Source organism: Prunus persica, chromosome G7 (genome assembly GCF_000346465.2).
Source record: "Prunus persica cultivar Lovell chromosome G7, Prunus_persica_NCBIv2, whole genome shotgun sequence".
NCBI lineage: Eukaryota > Viridiplantae > Streptophyta > Magnoliopsida > Rosales > Rosaceae > Prunus > Prunus persica.
In genome coordinates, this window is record NC_034015.1 from 14,957,768 (window position 1) to 14,977,413 (window position 19,646).

The window sequence follows — 19,646 nt, forward strand, 5'->3', positions numbered from 1 at the left end:
ACCAATGACACTCGTATAAATGAAAAATTCAACGAATTTAAAGTAGTTACTATATAAATATGACACTCAACTAATTAATCTAAGTTCGAAAATTATCAATATGACAAAGAAACTGTTTGCATCCATAGTAAATAGCCGATGGGACCTTCGAATAAAAGATGTATTAGCTAGGGCCTTAAGATAATAGAAAATAACTAATACAATGTGGCCAAAGGTTTGGTGCACTTTTAACACATGTAGAGCCCTCAAAATGCCAAGTTCCCAATACGACCCTCTTGTGGTTGTAATTGTATCCACAACCCAAGGAAAATCATCCTAACTTGTAGATTAAGATCCTCATGATATCAATAATTAAAAAATAATCCTGAAATTAAGCACACTTAACCACAAGAAAGACAATGCAAATGGCATAACGAGGGCCACATGCACCACTTTTGAGAGGAGTATTTGAGTGGGCACTTGAGTAAATTTGTTTTGGGGTTCCTAAAATTTTAATCTCCTTTCCCATCAGAACAAGGCTGCAATGGAAGACTGAAAAATGGTCATCCCCCTTTGCCCAAAATAATAATAACCTCTCAATGAGAGAGAGGGTTTTCATTTGACTTCTTGATGCTCACTGGGGCTCCCCCAAAAATTTACCAATAAAATATGCACTCTTTTCATCAACAAAGTTAGTCTTAATTTAACTCTCTTTTATATTGAAGTTTGTTCACCAACCCTTTTCCTTTACACCTAAAGTTTAACAAACCTTGTTTATTCATTTTAGTTCTAAGAATCTAATTGGATGCTAATCAATATTTTTAGGATAACAATGACAATGCCTCTGTTGTAGTGCCTCTGCCTTATTCTAGTCATAGGATACATTCATTGTGTGTTATGGTCAAGACCACAAAACACTAATAATTAAGGGTTCATGAACAAGCCCTAGCTTTTGGCTTTGGATCCATGTGTTTTTAATTTAATCAATTTGGTTGATATAATGTGCACGTGCGACACATACACACATCAAAGTAAATTAACGTTAAATTTTAAAATAAATTAAAAAAAAAAAGAAGCAAAATTATTAATAGAGTAACATACAAGGACTAAATTTATCGATCTCAAACTAAATATTGGAACAAGACATATGAACCGAAACGATATTCAACCCAAGTTTTTTAATTTTTTTTTATATGGCAATGTTTCATACATTCAATTCTTGTTGTACTTAGAGCTGGTCCGCATTAATTAAAATGAGCCAACTGATTGATTAGGTGTGCGCCATTAAATAGAATGTCAATCGTGATGAGACAAAGTTAGCGTGCCCATCCAGTTTACCTATTTTCCATATTTGTAGTTCACCAGATGTTAAAAACTGTGGTTGGGTTTCAGTCTCTTTCAGTTCATGGCATTAACGGCTCCCCAACTCTTCCTTTTTTTAAAAAATTTCGTATTAAGAGAGGCGATAACAATCTAAACTCACACACATTACACATATGAAATTACACATACACACAGATAGAGTAGAATGAAAGCAAGAAATTTATTTGAAAAATCGGATTCTTCATATGCTCAAAAATCCCAAATTAATATTTGATACAAACATGCCAAGTTAATATTTGATACAAACAATCAAATTTTAACACGAGAAAAGTGTGAATGTAAAGTATGAATTCTTATAGAATCATGAGATCATCTTTCTTGCAAGATCATAAGGTATAACATAATCATAACTAAGCTAGATGCAACATAACTCATTGTGAGCAATAACTTAAATTCTTCATCCACTAAACAAAAGAAAAGAAGTAGGCATCATTATTTATGGCATTCATGCAACAAATATGCCAAAACCCAAACAACTGAACACATCAATAAATTGGTGGTGTTTGTTGTGTGGATTCGGATCATCTTGTTATGATTTTATTTGTCATGATTTACTTGACTTTTTTTCTCTGCATGTTATCTTATTAAAATTTAAGCTAAGAGATTTTAATTAGACATATCATCCTTAAAATTAAAACCCAATTTACGCTTAATTAAAAATGAAACAAAAAACCCTAACTTAACTAACGCCTAAACTAATGTCTCTAGCAGTTTTTTTTTCCTCCTCCTTCCTTATCTGCAGGTTTCCCCCCAGCCCCAAAATCTTATTGCTCATCAATCTTTTCGTCACCAAAGTTTTTCCATGCAAAAATCTGATTTTGGTTATAGATATGCAGCAAGCTTGGATCATCAGATTTAAATTTGCGTCATCACTTTTACAAGCTAAAACACCAACTAAGAAATTCTTACCATCACCGACATCTCTTCTTCTTCTCAAATGTTTTGTTTTCTTCTTCTTCATTTTGACGTGCATTAATTTAGAGCTCAAATCAAACTTTACAGTCTAAATGATGAAATAAGAATTCAAATAAAGTCTCAAATTGCTTTTTTGATGTATAATTAATATTCAAGCATGAATTTTTGGTGACTTCAATTATACTCACTTCTTATTGCTATGAATGAGATTCTTTAATTACAGAGATTACATGATGAAGAATGAATTAGGGGAAGGAGACGCAAGGAGGACTTAAATACTTGTTTTGTTTTTCTTTTTTAATGTGAGGTGTCAATATTTTAGTCATTAGATGATTTTGTAACAAAGTAACACGTCTAAAATAAACATCAAGCAAATCAAAGCAGAGAAAAAACAAGCAGAGGGTTTAGATCCTTGTTGTGTGTGACATTTAGAAAACTCAGAATCCATGGGTGAATGAATGGCATAACATGTGAAAAACTGCAACACAAGTGGCATTTTCTAAGGCAGGAGTTACATTACTCGACAAACGCCCGTGGGTGGAGGCAAAAACTTAGGCTTGCCACAAAGAACCTTGCAGAGGGGAGAGCCAGAGACAGTACTGTAAGCGTGAAAAGAGAGAAAGATATCAAAACTCACTTTTCCTTTATTCCTTAAAATGCTTTTTTTTTTTTTTTTAATAACTCTCACAACGATTTCTCATTTCTAATTAAATTTCTCTTATCAGGCAAACAAAAAAAGAAGATAAAATTTCTCAAATTTGGTCACAATCCCAGTACAAAAACAACACTTAAAAAATTGCAACTCCAAGGTATTTTCAGAGTGTCAGATGGCAGTCAGTTTATTGTATTTTAGCTAAAAAAGGAGCTGACTCACAACCTAGTTCATTTATTAAACTCAAAGCGTGATTAGAAGCCAACCCACCTCTTTTTTTTTTTTTTTTTTTTAATGCTCTCTTCTCTGAATTCTCAGTCTCTGAACACAGTGGCTCAAGTTTAATCACTACTTAGACTGCAAACTTAACAGAAGCTCATACTTGGACCTAAACAAATCCAATAATTCGCTGTCATTTCTGAAAAGATTAGAGGAATCCTCAGATTTGTCCACCACTTGCTGACAATTTCCTGAAATCCCACTTTGATTTTTTATTCAAAAATCAAGGCAAACTTGGAAATTACAAATTGGGTTCATTTCAGCAGAATTAGCAGAGTTTTTTTTTTCAATGAAAGCAGCTAGCTTTATGGCAAAATAGCAGAGTTTACATTGACAAAACTTAGCTCACCGTCCACAGTTTCCATAGTCAACATTCAAAGAAAATGTACCACTCCACTGCTATAACTAATGAATAATAATGGAACCATAATTTCATTATTTATAGTGGAGGATCTGTTTGGGTTGCTTTTAAATAATTAATCAAGTTTATTTATTTATGGTGGTGAAGGGTACAGTGAGTAGCAAAAAACGCCGGATTTACAGGAGATAGACAGAGAGGAGGGCAGGTATGAACTTTTGGAAGAAAGGGAAATTTTTTTTCGTGTGCGTGCTTTTACAATTTAACTTGCAGAAGAAGCCAAAGCAAGAAGGGAATTAAGAATCAACTGTCAATGTGATTTAAAATAGGAAAAATAAAAATAAAATTTAAGAATTGGGGGTTTTAAAAATATTTTTTCTATTGGGTGTTCTGCTTTGAATCTGTTTTGGTCAAAAAACCCCATCTTTAAGTTTTCACACAGTGTTGTTTGTCGGGTGGAAAATCCCTCTCTGTTCCTCTGTTTCCTCTGTTCTCTCTCTCTCTCTCTCTCTCTCTCTTCAATTTACCCAAGCTGTCACTGTGTGTGGTGTTTAGTGTGTTTCTTATATTTACAGAAGAAGCAAAGTGAAGCAATCCCACCAACCGTAACACACCAAAGCACGAGATATACTGAGCACCAATGGAAACAGAAACACGAAAAACTCAGAAAACAACAAAATATGAGCGTAGTGAAAGCAGAAGAAAACACAACCAAAAGGGGGTTAAAAATTAATAAATTTGGAAAAGTGAGGAAGCAAAGACATGAGCTCAAAAGCCACCAGGTAGATTGAGATAATAAAGAGAGAGACAGAGAAGAGAGAGAGAGAGAGAGAGAGAGAGAGAGAGAGACAGAGTTTGGTTTGCTCATAAAGCTACGAATTTTGCAAATGTCACAAGATTCTCAGGGGATAAAGACGATTGAGCAGTGGAGATGGTCCGAAATGCAAGGCCTTGAGCTGGTGTCTGACGCTGAGCCTTCTTCTGACCCATTTAAAACCAACCCATCAAAGCCAACAACACCGTCAACAACAACAGCAGCAGCTCTAGACAGAGACCCGAGAGTGGAGGACCAGGAAGCTCAAGAAGTTGTGAACAAGGCAGAGAGAAGAGAGGCAATGGAGAGCTCTGAGCCCAAAAAAGACTCTAGTGGTGGTGGTGATGGAGGTAACAGTAGTGGTGGTGAAAAGCCTGAGGCTTTTCCCTCAGTTGGGTTTGGAGAGCTTTTCAGATTTGCTGATGGGTTGGATTATGTTCTGATGGCAATTGGGTCTGTTGGAGCAATCGTGCATGGTTGCTCTTTGCCTATCTTTCTTCGTTTCTTCGCCGATCTTGTTAATTCTTTTGGTGCAAATGCAAACGACATGGATAAGATGATGCAAGAGGTTTTGAAGGTATTGTTATAATTCACTATCTCATGTTCTTAACACTTTGAATGTGATCAAACCTCATTCTCTTTTGTCTCTGTGTCTTTGTGAATTTGCAGTATGCGTTGTATTTTCTTGTGGTTGGAGCTGCAATATGGGCATCTTCATGGGCAGGTGAGCTTTTCTTCTCTTTAGCTCAGTTGCCTTTCTCATTTTGGTTTTTCATTTCTGGGTTTTGTTTATGTAATTGAAAGACCTTTGCTAATTTTGCTGCAGAGATTTCTTGCTGGATGTGGACGGGAGAACGTCAATCAACTAAAATGAGGATCAAGTACCTTGAAGCTGCTCTGAACCAGGACATTCAGTACTTTGATACAGAGGTTCGAACCTCCGACGTCGTTTTTGCCATTAACACCGATGCAGTGATGGTCCAAGACGCCATTAGCGAGAAGGTGAAGCAAAGCCCAGAACTTTGCTTAAAATTTCTTTTTGGTCACTTGGTTCCCATTTGGGGTTTTTTTTTTTTTTTTTTTTTCAGGCTAACATGTTTGCTTTTCTGCTTTGTTTGTGTAGTTGGGTAATTTCATTCACTACATGGCAACATTTGTGTCTGGATTTGTGGTGGGTTTCACTGCTGTGTGGCAATTAGCTCTTGTCACTCTTGCTGTTGTTCCTCTAATAGCTGTAATTGGAGCCATACATACCACCACATTAGGCAAGCTCTCAGGCAAGAGCCAAGAAGCTCTTTCACAAGCAGGACACACTGTAGAACAGGTCAGTAAATGCAACTTCCTATTATCTCATATCTGCCTCTGAGTTTCAATTGCTAGAAACTAAGGAGAATACAACTTTTTTCACTTCATTTGTGGCAAATTTGAGCTGTTTCTGTTTATGGGTTTAGCTGATTTTTAACAAAATTGCAGACTGTAGTTCAAATTCGAGTTGTTTTGTCGTTCGTTGGGGAATCAAGAGCACTACAAACATACTCCTCAGCATTGAAGGTGGCTCAGAGGCTTGGTTACAAGAGTGGATTTGCTAAAGGAATGGGACTTGGAGCAACTTACTTTGTTGTTTTCTGTTGCTATGCACTTCTTCTCTGGTATGGGGGTTATCTTGTTAGGCATCATTTCACCAATGGCGGTCTTGCCATAGCTACCATGTTTGCTGTCATGATAGGTGGACTGTAAGTACCATGTTACATGTGTTCTCTTCTCAAAAGGTTTTACTAATTAAATTTTGTTTGCTCATAGTTCTCTTTGATCAACAGGGCTTTAGGACAATCTGCCCCAAGCATGGGTGCTTTTGCAAAGGCTAAAGTTGCAGCTGGGAAGATTTTCAAAATTATTGATCACAAACCGGGCATGGACCGGAATAGTGAAGCAGGCTTGGAACTAGAGTCTGTTACAGGACTAGTGGAGCTGAAAAATGTAGACTTTGCCTACCCATCAAGGCAGGATGTTCGCATCCTCAACAATTTCTCTTTGAATGTTCCGGCTGGAAAGACCATAGCCTTGGTTGGTAGCAGTGGCTCCGGTAAAAGCACTGTGGTCTCCCTCATTGAGAGATTTTATGATCCCTCCTCAGGTAAATTATCCACCAATTTCATTTTTTTTGTTCCAAATTTCCAGTAGAAGTTTCCTGAGTTCATATATTTCCATGTGGGCTTGTGTTTTCGTTTCGAAATGTGTTGTTAATGAAAATGCTCTTTTAACCTGTGCAGGACAAGTTCTGCTAGATGGGCATGACATAAAGACCTTGAAACTAAGGTGGCTGAGACAGCAAATAGGGCTTGTGAGCCAAGAGCCAGCTCTGTTTGCTACCACCATTAAAGAAAATATACTTTTGGGAAGGCCTGATGCAGACCAAGTTGAGATTGAAGAAGCTGCCAGAGTTGCCAATGCCCATTCATTCATTGTCAAACTTCCTGACGGTTTTGATACTCAGGTTAGCTAATTAAGATAGTAATATACCATTTGTTATAATTACTGTAAATATTTACTATAATTCTTGAGGGCAAATTTTCATTATGAATCTGAACTGAAGGGGGCCAGATTTAGTTGAAATTCTAATGGCCTATAGTTGCTTCTGTTATGTCATTAAAGATGCATTGGTTGATTTGGTCAACCAACAAGACCTAACTTTATCTTAAGCTGGTTTTTTTTTTTAAAAGTCAATGTGGGGAAGCGTTTGGTCATGTCTGCATTTTGTAGAAAGTAACATGCAGCAGTCAACACTGCATGTGCAGAAATAAGTAGGCCTTTGCATATCCATGGTGAAACATGGACTAAATAAAGTAGAAGGGAATATTTATTAGATTAAATGAAAGGAAGTACAAGACAAACAATATATATAAGGAAGGGAAGAAGGGGTTCCATTATTCTCTATAACTTAACAAAATCTAAGAAATAATCTATTTCTATATGATTAAAGACAAAAAAATATAAAGAAAATGGAAAATGAGAAGTGCCTGATGATGGTGATTGATGGCGATAAAATAGATAATAAATTGAACATACAAGTGGGATTGCAGAGGGGACTATTAATTTATTGTTTGAGAAGGAATTTTTCATTTAATTCATTCATAGTTTGAAAGTCCAACCCCAAGCTGCTGTTGAATTTTAATCTCTTTCTGTAGTTTGTGTTTGGGAGTAAATAAGAAGGATAAGAATTGTTGGAAAAAAATGAACATCAGAGAGTAAAATTATCATACAAATTTAATAATAAGTTGAAAATGGCAGGTAGGGGAAAGAGGACTGCAACTATCTGGAGGGCAGAAGCAGAGAATAGCCATAGCAAGGGCAATGCTGAAAAACCCAGCAATCCTACTCTTAGATGAGGCAACAAGTGCATTGGACTCTGAGTCAGAAAAGCTGGTGCAAGAAGCCCTTGACCGGTTTATGATTGGCAGGACAACTCTTGTCATTGCCCATCGCTTATCAACCATTCGCAAAGCTGACCTTGTAGCTGTACTCCAACAAGGAACTGTGTCTGAAATCGGAGCCCATGATGAACTCATTTCGAAAGGAGAAAATGGTGTATATGCCAAGCTCATCCGAATGCAAGAGATGGCACATGAAACTGCTCTCAACAATGCCAGAAAGAGCAGTGCAAGGTACATATTGTGGAGTCTTTATTGTCTTTTGAGACTAAGCAACTGCACATTTTTTTGATCTCTGTTGTAAATGGATAGTTTTTAAGCTGAGAACTCAATACTTATCGTGGGTCTTCATTTTTCAGGCCTTCTAGTGCCAGAAACTCTGTTAGCTCACCTATAATTGCCCGAAATTCCTCATATGGTCGATCACCATACTCACGCCGGCTATCGGACTTTTCTACTTCTGATTTTAGTCTCTCCCTTGATGCCTCGTATCCCAATTACCGGCTAGAAAAACTTCCCTTCAAGGAGCAAGCTAGTTCCTTCTGGCGCCTTGCTAAAATGAACTCTCCTGAATGGGTTTATGCTTTAGTTGGTTCAATTGGGTCTGTTGTTTGTGGTTCTCTTAGTGCTTTCTTTGCATATGTTCTAAGTGCTGTCCTCAGCGTCTACTACAATCCGGACCATGACTTCATGATCAAACAGATTAATAAGTACTGCTATTTGTTAATTGGACTTTCATCAGCTGCACTTCTCTTCAACACACTGCAACATTTCTTTTGGGATATTGTGGGAGAAAACCTTACAAAACGAGTGAGGGAGAAAATGCTGACAGCAGTTCTGAAAAATGAAATGGCATGGTTTGATCAGGAGGAAAATGAGAGTGCCAGGATTGCAGCAAGGCTGGCTCTTGATGCCAACAATGTCAGATCAGCCATTGGAGACAGGATTTCTGTTATTGTACAGAACACAGCACTCATGCTGGTTGCTTGCACTGCAGGATTTGTTTTGCAATGGCGCCTTGCCCTTGTCCTTATAGCTGTCTTCCCTGTGGTTGTTGCAGCCACAGTGTTGCAGGTAATTTTTTTTTCCCTAAATAGTTCTTCAAGCATGCATGGTGACAATGTACAGAGATTGGGAATTTATTTGTTATCTATGGTAGAATTATTAGGAAACTAATTGGACTCTGGCCATGACATTCAGACTAGAAAATTTTAATTAGGGAAAACACAAGATACTCAAATTTAAATTAAGGCATATTTTACTGTTGTACGATAGATTATCCATTGACATATTCCTGTATTTGCTGTTTCTTTTATTGAGTCTGTAACAGAAAATGTTCATGACGGGTTTCTCTGGAGACCTCGAAGGTGCACATGCCAAGGCCACCCAACTGGCTGGGGAGGCCATAGCCAATGTAAGGACTGTTGCAGCATTCAATTCAGAGGGAAAAATTGTTGGTCTTTTCTCCAGCAACCTCCAGATTCCCCTACGCCGGTGCTTTTGGAAGGGCCAGATTGCTGGCAGTGGTTTTGGGATAGCTCAGTTTGCACTTTACGGTTCCTATGCTCTAGGTCTTTGGTATGCTTCCTGGCTTGTAAAGCATGGAATCTCCGATTTCTCAAAGACAATCCGAGTTTTCATGGTCCTGATGGTGTCCGCTAATGGGGCAGCAGAAACACTAACACTAGCACCTGACTTTATTAAAGGTGGTCGAGCAATGCGATCAGTCTTTGACCTCCTTGACCGCAAAACTGAAATTGAACCTGATGATCCAGATGCTACTGTTGTCCCTGATCGTTTGCGTGGAGAAGTTGAACTCAAGCATGTAGACTTTTCTTACCCTACTCGCCCTGATGTCCCTGTTTTCCGTGACCTCTCCCTCCGTGCCCGAGCAGGCAAGACTCTTGCCCTTGTTGGTCCTAGTGGGTGTGGCAAGAGCTCAGTCATTGCACTGATACAGCGGTTCTACGACCCGACATCAGGACGAGTTATGGTTGATGGAAAGGACATTCGAAAATACAATCTCAAGTCCCTAAGGAGGCACATAGCCGTGGTTCCTCAGGAGCCATGCCTCTTTGCTACAACCATATATGAAAACATTGCTTATGGGCACGAGTCAGCAACTGAGGCTGAGATCATTGAAGCTGCAAATATGGCCAATGCTCACAAGTTCATATCTGCATTGCCGGAAGGGTACAAAACATTTGTTGGGGAGAGAGGAGTTCAACTATCTGGAGGACAGAAACAAAGAGTTGCTATTGCCAGGGCCTTATTGAGGAAGGCTGAGCTTATGCTTCTTGATGAGGCAACAAGTGCACTTGATGCTGAGTCTGAGAGATCTATTCAAGAGGCTCTGGATCGTGCTTGCTCAGGGAAAACCACAATTGTGGTTGCACACAGACTATCAACTATCAGGAATGCCCATGTCATTGCAGTGATTGATGATGGGAAAGTGGCAGAGCAAGGATCTCACTCCCATCTATTGAAAAATTACCCGGATGGGTGTTACGCGCGCATGATACAGCTACAACGGTTCACACACACCCAGGCCATTGGAATGGCATCAGGTTCAAGTTCTTCAGTAAAACCCAGAGATGATGAAGATAGAGAAGGCAAGTAAGGTGAAGCCACACGCCAGTAAAGAGGAGTATATCCCGTATACCCCATCTGATTTTTTGGGTTTTTGTTTTTGTTTTTCTGTTTTGGTATAGTATATGTATTATCTTTCTTTCTTTTACTCCCACCTATTTTTACCATATATGTTCTACCCTATGAATCTTTGAAGAAAATGATAATGACAAATACTTCCCTCAAGATTGAAATAGATAACTTACACCCTTGTGCATTTTCACTTATGCTCTTAAGAAATAATCATAACATGGTACCCAATGTTTCAAACAAGTGATGGTGTTGGACAACTGTTGTGGTCCAAACGATTTAAAAAGTGAAATTCCTCTGTGATAATTGATTTACCATTATTCTCAAGGTTTAAGCTTTTAGGTGAAAAGACTCGATAGGTACATACGTAGGCATAAAGTACCTGGTCCGATCAATGTTTTTTTATTTATAAATATTTAATTTTTTATCCAAGAGATATTTGAGGAGGGGAAAATCGAACTTTGGATCTCGGATATAAAGGTAAGTACTTTTAACTACTTGAGCTATAAGCTCCCACGGTCCAATCAATGTTGTACTGGTGAAAGATGTTGGGCCCTGACAACATTGATGCGAATCTTATACCTCTGGGAACATGATGAAAACTTGGCCTAGAAACCAACATGTGTGCAAACTTTAATTGCCAAATTCAATATTGCCCGGAAGCCAATTGTTATTCACACAAGTCACAACAATGATCAGCAGCCTTGCAATTTGAGCATGTCTGAAGGATATGTTAGAATTCCATCACTCTCAGACACTGATCGCACAGAAAATGGGTATGACGGCCTCAGGATGTAGACCTTAGGATGAATGGCATGTTAGGCTTCTGATTATATATTACATGTCACTATCCAAACTCTGAACATGATTGGTCCAACGGATTTGTGAAATAGTCCAGTCTTGATCTCAACAGGGCATGCATGCATATTTGATAGAGCTTGTGGGGGACAGAATTATTGAGAGCTCATTCACATGGTGGTTGCCCATCATGTGCATTAATTTAAAGACAACATCAATGGAGGGAAAACTGAATAAAGATGGGGAAATAGACAAAGACCCAAGAGGTGGAGGGAAAATTAATACTTCAAAACAGTGGCTGGTAGTGGACGAGCCTTTGAGAGAGAGGATATGGCATTGGAAAATGACAGGATCATAGAAAGATTTTGGTGTTTTGATATATGGGTGATATGTGTGGGAGTGGACACACCTAATCTCTTTGTCCCAAAGAAAATAAGGATATGAATGCGTAATGGGTTTATATTTTAGGGTAACATGGATGGATTGATAACACCAATACAATGACGCGGAAAAATTACTCCACAGAAGAGATTGATGGCAGTGGCCCATATTGTGACCCCTTCTATTTGTTTTGGAGTCTAAAGTCTTCCTTGCTTTATTTATTGACCTGAATCATTTTGTTTGCATCCTCTCTTTTTGGGATAGTGGGAACAATAACAGACTGCTATTACTCATAGCAAAGTTCATATTCCTTGTCTGCAACAGAAATGGAAAAGGTGAGAAACAAATGGAAGAGACAGAAATACCTGAAGCTTATGATTATCCTCTTCAAGCTGGAAATACAACAATAGGCTGTTCTCCATTTCTGAAAAGGGTTCAGACTGAAAGGACACACACAAAGGGTGCAAGTGCGACTATGGACACTGGACAGAGCATTTGAATTGAACCCGAGTGTACTGATTTCATTTTTTATCAACAAAGTTTTTCCGTCAATGCTTGGGCGCCGCTTACGGTAGTTCAAATTCAATTACTCTATCTTGCTCTGAAAATGAAAAAATAAAAATAAAAATTCTGGTTGACTAGAGGAGCTAGTACAATAATGATCCCATGCTTGTTGTCTGGGATTCACAAAAACAACTTAGCCATAATAATGTCAAGCTACTTTTAAATATGTTGTGTTTTAGAATTCTTTAAAGTCATCATTTACGGAAAGGACTCACTAATGTTTGTTGTCTAGATTTGAATCATAGCATCCGTATAATGTGCGAGAATTTAGACAAAAAAAGAAGAAGTCATCATTTGCTGTTGGAGCTGGTCGGACAAAGACATTGGGTGCAGTTGATATAATCAACCTCGCAGGTCTTATGGTACCGGTAGTCGTTGGGACTATTAAAGCCACTCATCTAATACTTTATGTATTGACAGATCACTTTTTTACTGTTGAAATATTCATATATGGTGAATAAAACAATTCCAAAGCAGTGTATTCAAGTGGCCTATGTTGTTGGCTTGCAGATATTCTGCATAGAGAAGTAGATGTTTTTTCATCTTTCTTTGAGATATTATTATTTATACACTTTTGGGTTCGGCTTGTCTCTAGCCACAAAGTGCTTTTAACGGGTTTCAAATCCCTGCCATTGAGGTACTAGATAGCTCACCAGCTAGAGGTGGTAGTTTGCTAACCGCACCACACCTTATGGTTAAGGGCCAGTTTGGGATTGCTGTTACTTTTTAAAAAAAAATTGATTCTGCTGTTCTTTGAAAATAATTAGCTGTAAAGTAAAGCAGCTTCATGTTTGGTAAACAATATTTTTAAAGTGTTGTTAATATAAAAAATAGTGTCAAAACTGTTTGGTAAAAATTTAATATAAAACTGTTGTACTTGTGAATAATGACTAAAATATACATGATGTTGAAAGCGTTATGCGTTAATCATATGGTGGTAGTAGTGGTGGTGAAAGAGATAGAGGTGAAGGTAGTGGTGAAAGAGGTGGTGGTGGTTGTGGAAGTGGAGGTGGAGGTGGTTGTGATGGAGGTGGTGGAGGTTGAAGATGAGGAGGTGGAGGTGGTGATAGTAGAGGTTGAGGTGGAGGTGGAAGAGGTTGTGGTTGTGGTAGTTGTGGTGGCGAAGGTGGAGGAGGATGTGATGGTGGTTGTTGTTGTGGAGGTGGTGGTTGTGGAGGAATTAAAAAAATTCATTAAAGGCTCATCTCTGCTTCTTTTAAAAGCAACTTTGAAAAGCAACTCAGAGCCTGCTTTTAAAAGTTATTGTCAAAAGGTCATTGCTTTTAAAATAATCGTGATATTTTATTTTTACCAAACACCTTAAATTGCTTAACTTTAAAGTGAAGTAGATTTTTTGCCTAAAAAAGCAATCCCAAACGGAGCCTAAACCATTGATATTTTAGACCTTGATAGCAACCATATTGGATTAAAAGTTCTTCATATTTTACCCTCTTCATACAAAATTTATGGGTTTTGCCGCATGTTGGTGGACTTGTTCATTTGGGTGTAGGCGATTAAAGCTTGCAATTCTTCAGCTTCTACGCCAAGCGGCCCCATCTTCTATTCATTTGTAACCATGACCATGTATATAGGCATATTAGCAACCTGGTGGCGTAGCAGGAATGAAACTGAGGCAGCCCATCTCCAATTCCATTATGCATGATGAGACGGCCATGAGCCTGGAGATTAGATGGTTGGGAATATGGTGGTGCTTTGGTGGTTTGATAACACAATCAATTTTTGGGTTTTTAGGTTACACTCGAATTTTTTTTTCTTCATAATTATTATATCAAATGATAAATTACTTTTAATACATGTGATAATTTGATTATTTAAAATTAATGACATGTGATTTGACACATCATCTGAGATTCAAATTTAGTACAAAAATTTAGTGTCCCTAGCATTACCCATCCTATCAATCCTAAAGAAAAAGGGGGTTTGGGTAGTAATATTAAATTGACAGTTAATTTTGTTTTGATTTCTGGAATATTGGGATCCTCAGAGGATTTTTGTTGTAACTTTCTCTGTTTTCATAAAAAACAAGCAAGTGGGATTTTGTTGCGGAGAGGGGGGGAGATTCGGGCTTCGGAATTTGAATTTGACTCCTCTAACATTGGAAAAACAAATACTACTAGGTGAAAAGTTAGTCTAAAGAAAGAGTGTAGCTTCACTAGAGCATTGATGAATAAGACAATTCCAAAGCAGTGTATTCAATTGGCCTATGTTGTTGGCTTGCAGATTCTCTGCATAGAGAAGTTAGATGTTTTTGATTCTTTGAGATATTATTATTTATACACCTTTGGGCTAACCCATTAGGCCAACCTGACCCAACCCAACCATTTGAATTTTGACACCCAATCAATTAAAATTGGTCAAACCTTTAGCTTTGACTTTGAGGGCAAGAGGCGGCCAGAGAGATGGAACGCATTTAGTGAGAAATTGCATCTCAGATCTCAGAAAACTGATGATTCGGATGGAAACTAAAATGGGCAAAAGATGATTTCTGTCAAATGCAAATTCCAATTTGTAATGCACCTTAGGATCATTTCATAACGGCCAACAATGGGCAAATACTTTGCATATAATCATAGGGAAGTAGGGAATCTTAATTGAAGAAATAGCTAGAGCCATTACATTGCCTAATTGCAAACAGAGGCAATAGAAACTTGAGAGTCCGCAGCACAATACTGGTGCAAGACAAGACAAGACAAGATATGAGGAATGTGAAGTACATAATTGGATGCATTTGTTTCCAGCTTAATGAGATAAGAGTTATATTACTCCATATCTGAATGGGGCATTCATGGACTTGGGAATCGACAAAAATGCTCGAAATTACTGCAACTACAACCAGAGAACCTAAAAACCATATACTTTCAATCTCCCTTTAAAGCTTCTAGCAAATAAGGAGTTAAAGGATTTGGTCTGCACTGAGGGTGGGGTTATGAGCCCAAGGCTACTTCCCTATTTGCTGGAAAATGTAAAGGGCGATGATTTTCCTTAAATTACATCATGCACTCTTCATTTGTGAGTGGTAGAGGAGTGACGGAGTTGAGATTTGGAATGCCAAAATCATGCCCCAAAGGTAAATACCATGCACTGTAATCCTCAAGAAAATGACAATATGAGACTGTTGATCCCATTTGCAACCAAATGAGTTCACTGCCTTGATCCACTTGGCTATATCCACCCCTGCCCTCGCACAGGTTTACTGAAATTGAGAAAGTGATGCCTATCGACCTCAGAACCTACTATCGACTGGGATAGTTTCCGGAAGAAAGATTCCAGAAAAGCAGAAGAGCAACTGCTAGAGGAACTTTGTGCCAATGCAGACCCAAATTTACAAGTACGCATGTGCAGTTACTTGCAGTTAAACATAACTATCCTATGTCAGGCATTAGACTAATGATGCACATCCGCGAAAAGAAGATAACTGAGAACAAACTTTTTATATAAGGAGAGGGGAATTCGAACTTTGGATCTCGCAAGTATCACTAGACTAAGAGGCCCTCTAGTTGGTAACCAAAAACAACCAGAGAGACCATAAAAAAAACCAAGATGAAAACTGGTGAAAAATCGTGCACTTGTACTTCACAAACAAGTAACAACTATATCTTCTTATAGAGAGAGACCATTCTTACAACATCAGCATGTATCATGTATCTTCAACTACAAGGAATATAAAAAGCAAAAATAAGAAAGCTCAGAAAGACATAAGCTTGGGACCATTATCAGGCATACCCATCCCAGCAGCTAAATCAGCATCCAGCTGGGTGTGTGGTGCTTCCATCAGCAGCTTTACACGCCTCCTGTGACGCTTTGTCTTGAAATGGTCATCCCTCACCGCCGCATTATTGAAGTACCGGCTGCAATTTCAACATCAAGTTACTTACTTTACGAAAAAGGAACAAAACCCAGCTAATAAAAACTAGTATTGGATATGAATCTCAAAGCTGGGTCTTTTTTTTCTGTTCTGTTCTCAGCAACCAAACAGACACAGATAAACATTTTTTACATTGAAAATCAAGAAGCGAAAGAATAGAAAAGCCGTTCTTGGGGCCATTTCATTATAAAAAATAAAAAAAAGAATAGAAAAGCTTACTCGCAGTGAAGACAGTAGAATTGACCCATCCCAGGGAGATCTTGATCAGGAGGCAATGGCTTCGTCTGCTCATCTGCCTTATTCAGACTATCATACACCATATCATCACGTGATCAAATTCTCAGTCAAGGAACCAATTCACAATTCACAAATTGAAAATGCAAATAAAAGGAAAAATAATAATTGAGGGATAAAACAAAAGGATATCATTGACGAGGAATTTGGCGCGGCGGTGAGTCTTGTGAGAGTATCTCCTTTTCTTGACGCTTCTGTGTGGGCACTTGCCTCCCATTTTTCTTGGCTCCGAAGTTTGGCCTCTGTGACTGCGAGTTGGGATTTCGTTTGGCTTCACTGGAAACCCTAGAAAGTAAAAGAGGGGATGTAATACGCGGTGCCGTTTCGAAGTTTATCTGGTCGACTTGTCGTTCGCGTGACCTATAAGAGCCCAATTTGCAGGCCCAGATGATATAAGAGATTTGCTGGTGTTTAAGAGGGATGAAAGCCCAGTTTTCAGGCCCAATAATATCCATGAGATTTCTTTAAGGAAAATATTTCGTTCCTTGCGTGTAAAGAGTTATTCCTCCTTAAAAATCAATCACAGTCTGCCATGCATGCATAAATTTTTCTTTTTGTAATTTTAAGGAGTTACTTTTACATGTGTCAAACTGTTATTGGTATATAAGGAGGAGCTAAGCAGTGTTTCTATCTCTACAATGCAAATTCACATTACATTACATGTGATCAAATGGTTCACCATTCTCTACTAGAGTATAAATTGATATGTCGTTACATGTGAAAAGTACACCATTCTCTGCTATAGTATAGATCAATATCAAGTCATTCAATCATATTGAATGCGTGAATTCCTGTTGGATGGAACCATAATGTATATATACACTCCTTGAAGAATACCTTTTTTGCGAAATGGTACCATTGTCTACTATAATTATCTGCCCATCACGTGTGTAGAAATTATTTTAATTAATATTTTTAATGAGTTATTTATATACATATATGTCAAATTGTGATTTACACGAGGTATGAATGGATCCATCCATATATAAAGAGTCAAGTCGAGTCTTGATACTACCTTCTTACAATTTAGCCCAACAATGAACTTCCCTTTTCGACTATTTCCTACTGTAACTTTTGAATATATATATTACACTATCAAGAAATGTATCTTCTTTTTCTACCAAACATTCTAATGCGTTGTGTAGTTGATTAAGATCACAGATCAAGTAGAATTCTGAGTGTTTTTATTTTTGGGGACTCAATCATAAACAATGACTTTGAAAGTTCTACTAAGTAGCTCTTGAGAATACATTCATTAATTATCATGCAAATGGTATTAAATTAAGATATTATATTATGTCATACAAAATAAATGGACAGCAGCAGGGCTTTGTATAATTTGAAGTATCCCAGTTTACAAATCAAATAATAAATTGATTGACCAGTAGTTCACTGTATTACTAGTTATATATGAATATATCTAATGACCAATACTGAAGAGCTAATCTCGTCTAATCCTTTGTTCTATTAATTAAAAAGTTTATATGAGTATGAAATAATGGGGAACAAAGGACACCATCACCAGGACCCTCCCCCATTGGGCATAACATAACCAACATCTGTCAGCTCTGTATCTTTAATTCCTGTCCTTGTCTTTTTCTTGTTGTGTGTTTTTAATTGCTTCTTTTTTGGTGTGTAAGATCATTTTGTTACCACCAAAAGAGAGTTATTAGAAACTAACACTCAAACCACAGTATTAATCGAACAAGTCAGCTAAAACAAGTAAAAAGTCCGAAGACAGAAACCTAACAAATTAACCAGAATTAACTTTCACCATGAAGCACAAGTCATCATGTACTTTAGCAGGAAAGAAATAAAAAAAGAGAAGCACAAGTCATGTATACCCTGAGGCAATTGAAACCAATCCATCTTTATATGCAACTCTTCCTCTCCTTTTCTTCTTGTTGGAGAAGCTTGTTTGTGGTTTTTGTTACTGTATTTGTAGCAATTATATATATATATATATATATATATATATGTTGCAAACCGCCAATAAAGATTTGTTGACAAGATCTTGATATTTGTCTATATGTGAGATATTTTACCAATTTTAGTTCAAATGTCACGGACTTTTTTTCTTTCTTTTTTGGGGCATCAAATGTCAGATTTGAAGTGTTTGTGGCTTCATGTAGTTCAGTGATCCTCAACCTAACGACTGCAGAAAAGGAAGCACAAGCATCTTGAAAATACATTCACAAATGTTTTTGCTCGTAAAATTGAAACTGCATAATAAAGATTATAGGTTTAAAGCTTAACCAACCAAACTAGTACGCATATAGAAGAACACAACTCACACTATACTATACACGATCGATCAAAGAAACAGCAACAACTTCAAACTTTCATCATTTTGTATAAACATCTGTTATAAGGACAAGTTTCAAAAAGACCAACAGACAGCATGACATATTAATTTGTAGGCATGCAGACTAGAAACAGCAGATTGAGAACATTCAGAAAAGGAAAAGAAAAAAGAGAAAAAAACATTTCATCAGATACACAAACAATCTCAATGGAAAGATTATCTTTACTCTTTCTTAATGACAACAAATGGATATTAGAAGCACCCAAAAACAGCAAGAACGGAATCGAGATTGAGGACAGAGCTATTAAGTATCAATTTCTTACCTTAGATGGATATGGAGCACAGATGATAGCCCAAAAATAGAATGTTTTATCCTTCGAACACCTTTAGAGCTGAGAAAAAACCAAGAAGGCATTTGTCTGCACTTACACTTGCACCTATGCATGGATCTCTGAGTTCATCAGTGCATGAGAAAACCAGTAAAGACCAAAAGAGGTGCAGGTGCAAATGCAGATAAATGAAACCATCTTGGCTATCAAATAAAATAATCCCACCACCATTCAAAACAACACAAGCCTTGCTCCATTTAATGAGGTGTGTGAAATTGACATATATATCTATATATATCAAGTGGAAGAAATTGCAAGTTGAAGAGAATATTGAGACAGTAAATTTAAAATCGTATTGTAGATATAGTAATTTGATTGATGGTTGTTTCTGGGTAAGCATAAGACTTTAGGGTTGGCAAAAGCATATCACTTGTTAGTTGTAAGAGAGAGAGAGAGAGAGAGAGAGAGAGACCACTGATCACTGACCACGTGATCTAAACGACGGGGCACGTGGGACTTGAGATTTGAGCCAATAACATGAGAGTACGTACAGAATGTGCTCATGCCCGTCCACTCCAAAGCTCGTGATGAGAGAGAGTAAAATGACCATTGTGTTTTATCAC

General features: G+C 37.6%; 2 protein-coding genes and 1 long non-coding RNA gene across 3 annotated transcripts; 1 reads left to right on the top strand and 2 right to left on the bottom strand.

The window, feature by feature from the left end:
• On the top strand, window positions 4,121–10,566 carry LOC18770709 (ABC transporter B family member 1). The gene is made up of 10 exons (XM_007204620.2): window positions 4,121–4,957; window positions 5,050–5,104; window positions 5,207–5,382; window positions 5,504–5,704; window positions 5,854–6,113; window positions 6,198–6,514; window positions 6,651–6,874; window positions 7,669–8,042; window positions 8,168–8,882; window positions 9,139–10,566. The coding sequence occupies exons 1-10, from the start codon at window positions 4,454–4,456 to the stop codon at window positions 10,426–10,428; spliced, it is 4,116 nt and encodes a 1,371-aa protein (XP_007204682.1). The 5' UTR covers window positions 4,121–4,453; the 3' UTR covers window positions 10,429–10,566.
• Window positions 15,779–16,713, bottom strand: LOC18771689 (zinc finger protein 593). The gene is made up of 3 exons (XM_007202710.2): window positions 16,522–16,713; window positions 16,315–16,423; window positions 15,779–16,078 (listed from the first exon to the last, which is right to left on the bottom strand). The coding sequence occupies exons 1-3, from the start codon at window positions 16,604–16,606 to the stop codon at window positions 15,916–15,918; spliced, it is 357 nt and encodes a 118-aa protein (XP_007202772.1). The 5' UTR covers window positions 16,607–16,713; the 3' UTR covers window positions 15,779–15,915.
• Window positions 17,577–19,218, bottom strand: LOC109950136. The gene is made up of 2 exons (XR_002272430.1): window positions 19,018–19,218; window positions 17,577–18,818 (listed from the first exon to the last, which is right to left on the bottom strand). It is a non-coding gene; the product is annotated as an uncharacterized LOC109950136 (long non-coding RNA).

What these genes read in the sequence shown, in the direction of transcription:
- LOC18770709 (XM_007204620.2), top strand. Translation starts at nt 4,454, where the DNA reads ATGTCACAAGATTCTCAGGGGATAAAGACGATTGAGCAGTGGAGATGG. An exon ending in TGATGCAAGAGGTTTTGAAG is followed by an intron (nt 4,958 to 5,049) that starts GTATTGTTATAA and finishes GTGAATTTGCAG; the next exon opens with TATGCGTTGTATTTTCTTGT. An exon ending in GCTGTCATGATAGGTGGACT is followed by an intron (nt 6,114 to 6,197) that starts GTAAGTACCATG and finishes TTTGATCAACAG; the next exon opens with GGCTTTAGGACAATCTGCCC.
- LOC18771689 (XM_007202710.2), bottom strand. Translation starts at nt 16,606, where the DNA reads ATGGGAGGCAAGTGCCCACACAGAAGCGTCAAGAAAAGGAGATACTCT. An exon ending in CGCCAAATTCCTCGTCAATG is followed by an intron (nt 16,424 to 16,521) that starts ATATCCTTTTGT and finishes GAATTTGATCAC; the next exon opens with GTGATGATATGGTGTATGAT. An exon ending in TTCTACTGTCTTCACTGCGA is followed by an intron (nt 16,079 to 16,314) that starts GTAAGCTTTTCT and finishes TTGAAATTGCAG; the next exon opens with CCGGTACTTCAATAATGCGG.